Source organism: Triticum urartu, chromosome 3A (genome assembly GCF_056163025.1).
Source record: "Triticum urartu cultivar PI428250 chromosome 3A, HENAU_Tu73, whole genome shotgun sequence".
Classification (NCBI taxonomy): Eukaryota; Viridiplantae; Streptophyta; class Magnoliopsida; order Poales; family Poaceae; genus Triticum; species Triticum urartu.
The window spans coordinates 100,572,389-100,583,947 of NC_141875.1; the positions used below are offsets into that span (position 1 = coordinate 100,572,389).

The 11,559-nt window shown below is 46.8% G+C and overlaps 2 protein-coding genes across 4 annotated transcripts; one reads left to right on the forward strand and one right to left on the reverse strand.

Moving 5' to 3' along the window:
* The first annotated feature begins 252 nt into the window (after positions 1 to 252).
* LOC125543090 (O-fucosyltransferase 1) lies at positions 253 to 5,907 on the forward strand. Of its 3 annotated transcripts, XM_048706333.2 has the most exons (9): positions 253 to 425; positions 527 to 665; positions 1,706 to 1,787; positions 1,896 to 1,972; positions 2,089 to 2,177; positions 3,121 to 3,244; positions 3,368 to 3,651; positions 4,090 to 4,219; positions 4,914 to 5,907. In XM_048706333.2, exons 1-9 carry the CDS (start codon positions 418 to 420, stop codon positions 5,514 to 5,516), a joined length of 1,536 nt encoding a protein of 511 aa, XP_048562290.1. In that variant the 5' UTR covers positions 253 to 417; the 3' UTR covers positions 5,517 to 5,907. The 3 variants fall into 3 exon arrangements, with proteins under 3 accessions (XP_048562290.1, XP_087402652.1, XP_087402653.1); XM_087546526.1 differs by lacking the exons at positions 253 to 425; positions 527 to 665; positions 1,706 to 1,787 and having other exon boundaries at positions 3,132 to 3,244; XM_087546527.1 differs by lacking the exons at positions 253 to 425; positions 527 to 665; positions 1,706 to 1,787; positions 1,896 to 1,972; positions 2,089 to 2,177 and adding an exon at positions 2,685 to 2,703 and having other exon boundaries at positions 3,132 to 3,244.
* A 1,093-nt stretch (positions 5,908 to 7,000) lies between these two features.
* Positions 7,001 to 8,580, reverse strand: LOC125543091 (putative acetyltransferase At3g50280). Its single transcript, XM_048706334.1, has one exon. The coding sequence runs from the start codon at positions 8,488 to 8,490 to the stop codon at positions 7,081 to 7,083; it is 1,410 nt and encodes a 469-aa protein (XP_048562291.1). The 5' UTR covers positions 8,491 to 8,580; the 3' UTR covers positions 7,001 to 7,080.
* Positions 8,581 to 11,559: the final 2,979 nt, after the last annotated feature.

The following is an 11,559-nucleotide window of genomic DNA, read 5'->3' on the forward strand; positions in this document are numbered from 1 at the left end:
TGTGTCATCTAATCAAACAAAAAGAAAAATGTGTCACTGGATCAAACTCCTAGAAAAGATGTGTCATTTTATCAATTTGCTCTAGGACGGAGATAAAATGGGGCGAGCGGGCCGTGGGCCCACCAGCATGTGCGACGTGGCGCGACAGGAGACGTTGGATGGGGGCGAATCGAACGCCGCGCACGGGACCGACGCGCGACGCGTGGCCGGTCGCCCGGCCACAAACATTTCCCTAAATCATGCCTTTTGTGTCGCAGTCTGATTTCAATCGATTCGCCTCCTGCGTCGCCTCACGCCTCGGAGCACGCTGCAGCCTGCAGCCGGAGTGGCAGCTAGGGTTGAGGCGGAGGGTGGAGCTCTGCCAAAGATCCGCCCCCCTCGCACGCGGTACAGCCAAACCCTAACCGCCTGATCCCAATGCGCAGGTGAGCCGCCTGCTTCCGGCGGCGATCCGCCCCCAATTCCTTTCCCGTGTTTTTCCCCCCATTGTGCTCTACTTCCTGCCGCTGATTTGATTGGCTCGCAGGGGCCTCGGCAGCGAGGCGTTGCTGCGCCGGCACCGCGCACGGGCGCGGCTGTGGGTCGCCGTTGCGGCGCTGGTTATCGGCACCATCTGGCTCTGGTCCTCCTCCTCCGTTGTCCTCTTCGGCACCCACAGGGTCCAGGTGATTATTTAGTTGTGCTGTTTGTTCTGCTTGGCGTTGTAGGGAAGGCCGATAGCAATGCCATGAGAGTTAAAGTGAAGGCTGAGAGGCTATGGCTATGCAGGTGCCGGTGCTATATAACCAAGGCACTTCGCAGAGCAAATCTCTAATGGAACTTTTAAAACAAATTAATTCTAGCATATATGCCGGCCTGAGCATAAATCATGTTGCTGATTGAAACGGATGGAAAAAATTGCCAAGTATAATAATATTTAACAAATACATACTCCTTGGTGAAGAGGTCGTAAGCAAGATGGTAAACTGTATTCAATGCAGAACCACCTAATATGGGTACAGAGTATTACTACCGATAGGCTTATTACCTGCAGACTGTGGCAAGTTGCGATAGTTGTTTCCAAAATTGTGTAAGATCCAACTTCTCCATAACTATTAGTTTGCTTAATCAGCACCCAAGGATGTAGCTTAATGTTCCTATGGAAAATTGAGAAATGTAAACAATCAGTTTACTGCATTATAGTACTCACTCCGTATCAGCAAAAACAGCTTGCAAAAACATCTTATATTGTGGGAGGGAGTAGGCCTGTAAACATTGAAATCATGCTGGCCGCCAGATTACTACATAAATATAAGGGCATTTATAAAACTGACAGCTGACACATGATGTTTCATAACCTCAAGTTTTGCCAGCTGTGGGCTGTTAGGGAAGTGATGCATCACCACTGCTTATTAATCCTAATGAAAAAGACTAGAGTAAGAAAATTGATAAATAAATATTAAAATTAAGTCAGCACAAAGTATGGTCCTATCCATCATGTTCTGGCACATAATATTTGATGGATAAGGAATAATGTTACTCCGAAAAAGAAATGCACCAATTTTCTTAGATAAATTTTTTGGTGCATCACTTATATTTTCAGTTTCAATTCATTTGACCTATAGACTGGTTTATGCTAAATGTATGGAATTGAATTGGATATACAATGGTCATTTAATTTTTTACCAAATTATATCTTGTACTGACATCAGTGCTACTACTCAAGGATTTTGTTGTAGATGAGTTGTGGAGAACTGCAGATTCAAATGGTTGGAGAGCATCTTCTGCACCACGCACCTATTGGCCTCGTGAGTTTCTCTCTGTATCCTCCCAGAACCAGAAGTTACTGGTCCAGTCTTATGCCATTCTGTGTGATGGCAAAATGAAATTCTGAAATGCAATTTCTCTACTTGCAGCCCCACCAACTGAATCCGAGAGCAATGGGTACTTACGTGTCCGGTGCAATGGTGGCTTGTCCCAACAACGAAGTGCAGTATGATTAACATATGAAACTTTGTCTCTAAAGTAGCATAGTTCATCATGCAAGTTTTATGTGTTCATGGCAACATAGCTGAGAGATTTAAGGTTACTGCTGCTTTGCTTTTGCAGATATGTAATGCTGTTGTTGCAGCACGAATCATGAATGCTACACTAGTGCTGCCAGAGTTAGATGCAAATTCATTCTGGCATGATGAGAGGTACGTAAGTAAATTTTTATCATGCAGGAAGATCATTGCATGCAGTTACCACAAACCCTGTGTTCCTTATGATTCCTTCTGTTTGAGCAGTATTTTTTCTTCCTACAAAGCAAAAGCAGTGCCCACCCCAAAGTTCACTGCAGAACTTTTCTTATCAAATATTCTGCAGTTTGCATTAATTGATTTATATAGTTTCGTAGTGCTTTTTATGCCTAATGTACATGGTATTACCATGAGATATTGGCATAATCCAAGTGTTTTATGTAGTCATGTTGATTAACTTCGTAGAAGTATTTGAGTCCTGGTGATAGTAGATATTTAGCACTTCGTAACTGCTAATCAGGTTATTGGAAAATAGCATACGTCTAGAATGCTGAATAGGTGTCTATATAAATTAATTTATTAAAAATTTACAGTGTTAGAATTTGCAGATTAGTTTCTTGCAGAAGGACTCTAGGAGGAACTTTTCCAGTTAAGAATCTTAAGATGAGTTCATTCTAATAGGACTCCAGGAGGAACTTTTACAGTTAGTCTACAAACCCTTATGTAGTACATTACAGTTTGTAACCTTTTCAGCATCCTGCCTGAAAGTTTGTTCATAGTATACTAGATAAAGATTTGCGAGCTAAGTTGCAAAACCAAAACTTTTCTGTTAAAGATTGTAACAATGCGGATATTATTGACTCGCATTGAAATCCTTATTTGCATTTTTGTGTAATGCCATCATGAAGATGTTAGAAGTTATGTTGAAAAATTAGTTGGACAAACCCAAAACTAAGTGTTAATATGATTTTCAAATAATAAGGTGGCCACTGCATGTTGCACTTGGTAATTAGAATGACGTCTACATTGAGTTCACTTCCTCTCTGGCTTTGTAGTTACCTTCTTGTTCAACTGGTTTGCGTTGAATGATCCATTGTTGTTGTATTTATGTATGGACCAGTGGTTTTGTAGATATGTATGATGTTCCCCACTTCATCAAGACATTGAAATATGATGTTCGAATTGTTATGAGTATTCCAAAAATCACTGCACATGGAAAGTCCAAGAAGCTCAGAGCTTATAAGGTGAATATATTTAGAGCACAGTAGCACTCCAAATTTAGCTATACTAAAGTCACCTTTTCTATCTTTCCAAAGTCAAAATTTTCTAGATATTCTGTACTTATGGAACACTTTTTGTCCTTACAGATTGAACCACCTAGAGACGCACCAGTTACTTGGTACAGGACAACTGCTCTGGAGAAGTTGAGGAAGTATGGTGCGATATATTTAACTCCATTTTCACACCGTTTGGCAGAAGAAATTGATGACCCAGAGCTCCAGAGATTGAGATGCAGGGTGAATTATCACGCACTACAGTTTAAGCCAAATATCATGAAAACAAGCAGTGATATAGTGAATAAGCTCCGTTCAGAAGGCCATTTCATGTCGATTCATCTTCGGTTTGAGCTGGATATGCTTGCATATGCCGGGTAGGACTTTGATCAAACCAGCGTGTTATTGCTTTATTCTGAAGTGTATCCATTGATGGAGTTTTTTTTTTCTGTGGTAGGCTTAGGAAAGTGCCTACCCACCTCTTTTGGGACTAAAAGGCATGTCGTTATTGTAGGCTAAGGAAAGTCTTGACGAGGGCTAAGCATGGCCCTTACATGGATGATGGAACTCATAACATTCATTCATTCATAGATATAAAATTATATTAAGATAAAGTAGCAATAGCCATTTTCAGTCCTTGATACTAAAATTTTAGAGAAGTATTCTCTTATTTAATTCATTAATTTTGACTATTGTTGATAACCTATACATGAAAATCTGGTATATGCAGTGGTTATTACTTGCATGTCTTGCCATGTAATTTCGTTTTTGTGTTGACATATGAACATTCCTTACTTCCAAAATGAAAACTGCAGATGCATTGACATATTCACACCTAAAGAACAGGAAATCCTGTTGAAGTATCGGGAAGAAAATTTTGCAAATAAGACCCTTGTCTACAAGAAAAGAAGGCTCATTGGAAAGTGCCCTTTAACTCCAGAAGAGGTACCGATTCTTCTTATAGACATTTTTCCTGATGTTTGTTGTGTCAAGTTCAAACTCAATCTGGATTTTTCATTTTTGTATACATTAATCCAGATTGCATTTGAAATTGACACTAATATATATCAATCTAAGTATGGATGTGCCGAAGTTCAAATTTTGTAAGCTGCTAAATATGCTTTTCTAATGGAGCTTCCAAACTTCACTTTTAGGGTGTTTTGACCCTAGATGCACCCATTAAATGAATCATTTTGATTGGTAAGAAAAATGATTATTAGGAGCAACTATGAAACTTATATAAAATATTAAATATGGGAGTCTATGCATGCCTACCTTTTTGGTCCTCTTGAACCACAAAACTAGAGCACCAGAGAACTTGGCCCTCAGAATAAGCCGTACATTTTTGGCCCACACATGGCAGTGGTTAATTTGAGGTCCACAATAGACCTTGTTCCTTCAAATATTATAGTCCCTCCGTCCGCAATTACTTGACACTATGGATTTATCTAGCACTAAGTGCTAGATACATCCGTTTGGGCGTCAAATAATTCAGGACTGAGGTAGTATATTTAAAGCACAAAAATGTGGGACGACAGTATATGAAAAATAAATATCATAGTCATCATAACCTACTATTCTGTTGAATAATTCTTTCCATAAATAACGGGGAAAATGGTCTATTTATATTGTTTTGCAGGTAGGTCTTATCATTCGTGCTATGGGATTTAATAACACAACACGGATTTACCTTGCTTCTGGCAAGCTCTTTGGTGGGGAACGCTTCATGAAGCCATTCAAGGCTATGTTTCCACGTCTAGAAAACAATAGTATGATTGGAAGTGGAAAGCTGGAAGAGGATAACCGAGGGCTAGCAAGGTCAGCAGTTGACTACATGGTCTGTCTCCTGTCGGACATTTTTATGCCCACGTATGATGGCCCGAGCAACTTCGCAAACAACCTCATGGGTCATCGCCTATACTATGGTTTCCGAACCATAATCACGCCAAACAGGAAGGCCCTTGCTCCGATATTCATGGACATGGAGGAAGGGCGTGCATCTGGATATGAGGAGAGGATCAGGCAGGTCATGTTCAACACCCATTTTGGCGCCCCCCACAAGCGCATCCATCCAGAGTCTTTCTACACAAACTCATGGCCAGAGTGCTTCTGCCAGATGAAAGCTGGGAATCAAGCTGACCGGTGCCCACCCGACAATGTAAATGATGTTCTTGAAAGTCAGTTCCAGAATAAAGAGGATGTGGAAGCGGAAGCTACTAATCAAACTGACTCCACCAGCTAAATGGAAACTGGAGTTTAGCCAAGGTTTATTGATTGGGGACAGATTGTTTCTCAGACCTGCGTATGGCATTTTTGGAGGAAGGATTGATGTCTCTATATCCATGTACGCGATCATGTTCAACTCAAGATTTAGTTGTTGAGATTGTTAGCCTGGGAGGGTCGGAACCAGATTTTGGGTAGGTTTTGTCATGTAGAGTTCTGGGGAAGAAAAACCATATGAACGTTATGAATTTGCTGGGAGGGTCAGAACCAGATTTTAGATCACTACTAAAAGATCTTATATTTGTTTACAGAGGTACTCCCTCCGTTCACAAATACAAGATGTTCTATGAGCAACTCTTTTTTTTTAAATGGAATGTATATAGACACGTTTTAGTGTGTTTGTTCGCTCATTTCACTCTGTGTGTAGTCTATATTGAAATATACCCAAGACATCTTATATTTGTGAACGAAGGGAGTAGTATATGTTATAGCTGAGTGCTGTGTCTCGGTTCTATTGGCTTTATTTGCTGGTCCTCGTTGCACACATCCGGTTGGATTCATGTGTTCCTGGTCAAGGAGCTTCCTCGGTTTTGGTTTTGCAATTGACCGTTGTGCAAAAAAAAAAAACATGGGGATGGCTCGGGGCAATTGACTGAATTTAGAATCTGGGTCAGTTGTTCCCAGCCGTTGAATGGAAAAGCAACCTGACATATCTTCTATCTCCGGAAATCATTGTTCATCGTCTTCCTCCTCCCGACCTTGATCTGAACCGCCCACAACCGCCGGCCGAATCACCTGCCTACGCCGCCCACTGCTGGTGGTGCTTCGGTGACAGCCTTGCCACTCCGCCCTCCCCTCAATCATTGTGTCGCCGCTGCCCCGGTCATCCTTCTAATCCCGGCGATGATCGGTTTCTTATCCGGTGAACGTGCACACCTCCCTCCCCCACCCACCCACACCCCAAGATAAATAACGAGGTCGCCTGCCATCCTAAGATAGATCCAGAGGGCTTCTTCGGCTATCTCCTTCCCCTCCTCCGGTTGTTCCTTCGTTCGCGAGAAAATCGATTGACCCAGATTCTAAATTCGGGCGACTTACATATAATGGCGATCTTCCTTCCCTCCGGTTGTTCCTTCCTTCACATGAAAATTGATTGACCCAAATTCTAAATTCAGATGACTTACATATAACTATTGTGAGAAAACTTTGATTCCATTACCTTAAACATGACAGTTATTGGTGGCATGTGAAGAATGTAACCTGTAAACCATCACTATATCACTAATGATAATTAATCGATGGCGGGTGAACAATGTAGCCGTCGCTAATGACCAACCAAAAGTGAGAGTGACGGTACTATTCGGTCATGGCAAACAGATCATTGCTAATGCCTCTGTGACATACCTCATTCTCTCTCTCTCTCTCTCTCTCTCTCTCTCTCTAAATTCAGCACGTAATTCAGGGTAAGTTTCGTAGTATACGACATGCTCTGCCCATCAGTCATAACCGAAATTTAGCTTAACTTTTGTGAATACTTTAAGTTTGACAGTTTATTTATCTCACCAGAAAATACCACTCATGTTTTACAACGAAACAAAATTGGCACGTGACGATGACACGGCGGCCCGGAGCTCGTCGTCCAGCTCGAGCGCCGCCATGTGCTCGGGGGACAGCGACACCTCGGCGTCCACGCTGCCTCCGCCCTCCCGCCCGGGGTACAGCACCGTCCTCCCGTCGTTCTTGTTCGCCCTCCCGCTCCGCACCGCCGTCGGCTTCCCCCACCCGAAGTCGCACCCGTACGCGTCGAACCACGGCGAGCCCCCCATCATCGTCAGCCGCATCGTCACCACGGGCTCCGCCGTCCACGCGGCCACGCGCGCCCGGATGGACGCGTCCGTGTTCGCCGCCACCGCGCGGCCCACGGCCGCCGCCCCCCGCCCGTGCCCGCCGCGCGCCAGTAGCTCCGACACGCGCACGGGCTCCGTGCTGACGGCGTAGAGGCTGTTGCCGAAGTACTCCGCCGGCAGCGCCGGCCGGAGCCGCCCGCGGTTGTTGGCAGCCCCGCGGAACGCCGTCTCGTCGTCCGGGGCCAGCCGCCGGGCGCGGGTGATGCACCGCCAAATGAGCGAGGTCAGGCCCTGGTACCGCGTCAGGGCGGCCGCGCCCGCCGCGTCCCCGGCAGCTAGGAGCTCTTCGCGGGCCTGTTCCTTGAGCGCCGCCATCGACTCCGCCGTGAAGTGCAGCACGCGCCCGCGGAGCGGCACCCGCGCCGGTCTCTCGATGAGCTCCGGCAGGTCCTTGCACGGCAGCACGACCGGCGCTGCCGTGCCACCGTCGGGCGACCAGCGCTCGAACATGGGCCGGGGCGACGACGTCGGCAACTGCGGATCCCCCGGAGGCGCGAGCCTGGCGCGCGATATCTCGGCCAGCGCTTTGAGGAAGTTCCAGAAGGCCGTGCCGTCGGCGAGCGCATGGTTGCAGACGAAGCCGACGAAGACGCCGCCGTCCGCGAGCTCGGTGACCTGGGCGGCGAAGAGGGGGAGCTCGTGGCCGTCGTAGTTGATTGCGTCGTTGAGCGTGAAAAGGTCCTCGACGACACTTGGAACGTCGGCGTCGGGAGGGACAACGTCGGCCGCCGCGACGCCGTCTGCGACGGCGTGGATGACCTCGACGCCCTGGCCGTCACAGTCAATAGAGACCGAGCACCCAACAACGGCCCCGCTGTCATCGCGGTGGCGGTCGGTGACGAAGCGGCCGGCGACAGGGTAGTAGTCGCCCCCGAGGGCTACGGCGAGGGCGTCGGCGAGGTGGCTGGTGACGGCGGCGCCGGTGGAGAAGGGCGGCGGGGGAGCGGGGAACAGGAGGCCCTTCTGGATGTAGTTGGCGTTTATCATGGAGACGTCCCATGTGGCGAGCGGGATGCGCTCCCGCGGCCGAGCCGGCGGCTTCACCGTGCGCGACGACACCACGCGCACGGGCGACGGCGGCGGCATTGCGCTCCCTGCTTGCCGGCTGGCTGGCTACAGGGCTGGACTGAGATGACCGAGCTCGTTCTCCGACGTGATCGATCCTGGAGGGGCTGCACTATTTATAGGGTATAAAAACTCAAAACTGAATGTGCTCTGCCTATTGTTTACCTGACTGAATGTTCAAGGAAATTGCTCAAAACTGGTCTCACTCACGAGCGGCGTCATAGCTTACGTCAGGCCGTGAGAGTTAACAAATCTACTGCTGCTTTTGATTAATCAACTATAAGCTGTGTAGTGTAGTGCCCCTTTGCATTTACTCCCTCCATTCCACAATGTAGTGCTTCTATCCTCGTGCTTCAACTTTGACCGTAAATTTAACTACCAAGACCGATTGCGGCGGGAGCAAAAGTTATATCAGTGAATTCGTATTCGAAAGAAGTTTTCAATTATACAATTTTTTCTCCCGCCGCAGTCGGTCTCGTTGGTTAAATTTATGGTCAAAGTTGGATCTTGGGAAGCGCGGGCGCACTATATTTTGAAATGGAGGGAGTATATGTTTGAACTGCTCGTGGCAACTCTAACCGATCTCTATCCGGCGTTAGATGAGGATAAATTCGGTTACCCTTCTATCGTTTTTACAGGAGGAAAAATTTATCCGCCTCTACCCCTAAATATATTCAGCCACCCAGCCGCTGAGTAAAAAAATTGGCCACTCCACGTTGTGTCATCGCCAGCGTTACTTCCGGTGACTAGCCACCACCTCCGCCGACGCCTCACTGTCAACCTTCACCCTCACCGCTGCTCGACTTTCTGCAGGTTGTTGGCCGTTGCCGTCGTCGAAGTCGAGCTCAAACGTTGCCGCCGCATCATTGCCGTCGCCAAAAAGAGGCTCGGATCTTCTTCCTCCGAGCATCTCTGTCCACTTCCGGCCATCTCAAAGCCTCGCCCATCGCTAATATATGATCAACGTGGCTAGCGGACCGTGACCCCTCTGCCGCCCTTCAAGTGTTCGACGGTTTGCCAAGGTGATTTTTTTCGTGTGCTTCTTTCATCTCATTTTTTATATTAAATGGAGTCATTTTTACTCTAGATGAAGAGGTTGAAAGAGATGATCTTCGAGGACTCTTTGTCGTCGTCGAAGGAGGCGGAGGAAGAAAACGATGTTGACTTCAAAATGGTCGTTGGCATGATCTTCAATGATGATTTTCGGCGGCCAAGGAGAGGATCACAACTTGACCGCATACACATCAACCGAGATAGAGCGTAGGGCCATGCCAAGATTATGAGAGATCATTTCGACCCCAATCCAACCTATCCGGAGAACTATTTCTGGCGATTTCAGATGGACACAAGTCTCTTTCTCACCATTGCAAAAGTCGTGGAGAAGTAGGTTCAAACTCCGGAGGAGTGCATCCTGAGAGACAAGTGTGAGCCCTTAGATGAAATGTAGCACGCCTATTTGAGGGTTGTCTTATGGGTGTCCAGCCGACGCCACTGACAACTATGTCTGCATTGGATAAGATCCAATCTTGGAGGTCGTTCGAAGGTACACAAAAGGCATGATTAATATCTTTGGGCTGGAGTACTTGAGGGCACCCAATGATGAAGACGCGGAGAGGCTGTTGGCATTGAGTGGAGAACGAGGATGGCCTGGTATGCTTGGATCAACTGACTGCAAGCACTGGATATGAAAGAATTGTCCCGCAGGGTGTGATACGTCCATTTTGCATCATGCTTTTATATCAATATTTATTGCATTATGAGCTATTATTACACATTATGTCACAATACTTATGCCTATTCTCTCTTATTTTGCAAGGTTTCCATAAAGAGGGAGAATGTCGGCAGCTGGGATTCTGGGCTGGAAAAGGAGCAAATATTAGAGACCTATTCTGCACAGCTCCAAAAGTCCTGAAACTTCACGGAAGATGTTTTCCAAATATATAAAAAATACTGAGAGCAAGAACTTCACCACGGGGGGTTTCGGTGTCAAAACCGGCGGATCTCAGGTAGGGGGTCCCGAACTGTGCGTCTAAGGCGGATGGTAATAGGAGGCAGGGAACACGATGTTTTACCCAGGTTCGGGCCCTCTTGATGAGGTAAAACCCTACGTGCTGCTTGATTTATTCTTGATGATATGAGTATTACAAGAGTTGATCTACCAAGAGATCAGAGAGGCTAAACCCTAGAAGCTAGCCTATGGTATGATTGTATGTTGTCCTACGGACTAAAACCCTCCGGTTTATATAGACACCGGAAAGGGCTAGGGTTACACAAGGTCGGTTACAAAGGGGGAGATATACATATCCGTATTGCCTAGCTTGCCTTCCACGCCAAGTAGAGTCCATCCGGACACGAGACGAAATCTTCAATCTTGTATCTTCATAGTCCAACAGTACGGCCAAAGGATATAGTCCGGCTGTCCGGAGACCCCCTAATCCAGGACTCCCTCAGTAGCCCCTAAACCAGGCTTCAATGACGATGAGTCCGGCGCGCAGTATTGTCTTCGACATTGCAAGGAGGGTTCCTCCTCCTAATACACCACGGAAGAATTTGAATACAAGGATAGTGTCTGACCCTGCAAAATAAGTTTCACATACCACCGTAGAGAGAATAATATTTCCACAAATCTAATCTGCTGACTTGTTTTGGTAACATGACATTATGCCATGGCCCGGTGATTATTCGAACCGTTTCCTTCAACTAGCCCCGCACATAACGCGAGGCAGTTTTTTGACATGTCTTGTCAAAGCAGAGATCGTGTCCCCCTTATTACGGGATTCTCATCAATACGGGCGTGGGTAACCCAACCGTGCCTAGGACTCCTAGATTTTAGGCAAGTCCCAAACGGCCACGAGGAGGACGCTTGATATTCACCCTCTTTATAAAGGGTCAAGGTTTTTACTTTTTTCCTCCCGTGCTCCATCGAATCCTTCCCCCGCCTCGAGTTCTAACACCCAAAGCCCAGGTCGGGTGCTTCGGACCTTCAATCATGTCCGGATCCAGCCTCCAGGGCCGGTGGATGCCCTCCTCCGTCACAGAAGAGGATATCAAGAAGTTGAGGGAGGCAAGATACTTGACCGCCGAAGTCTC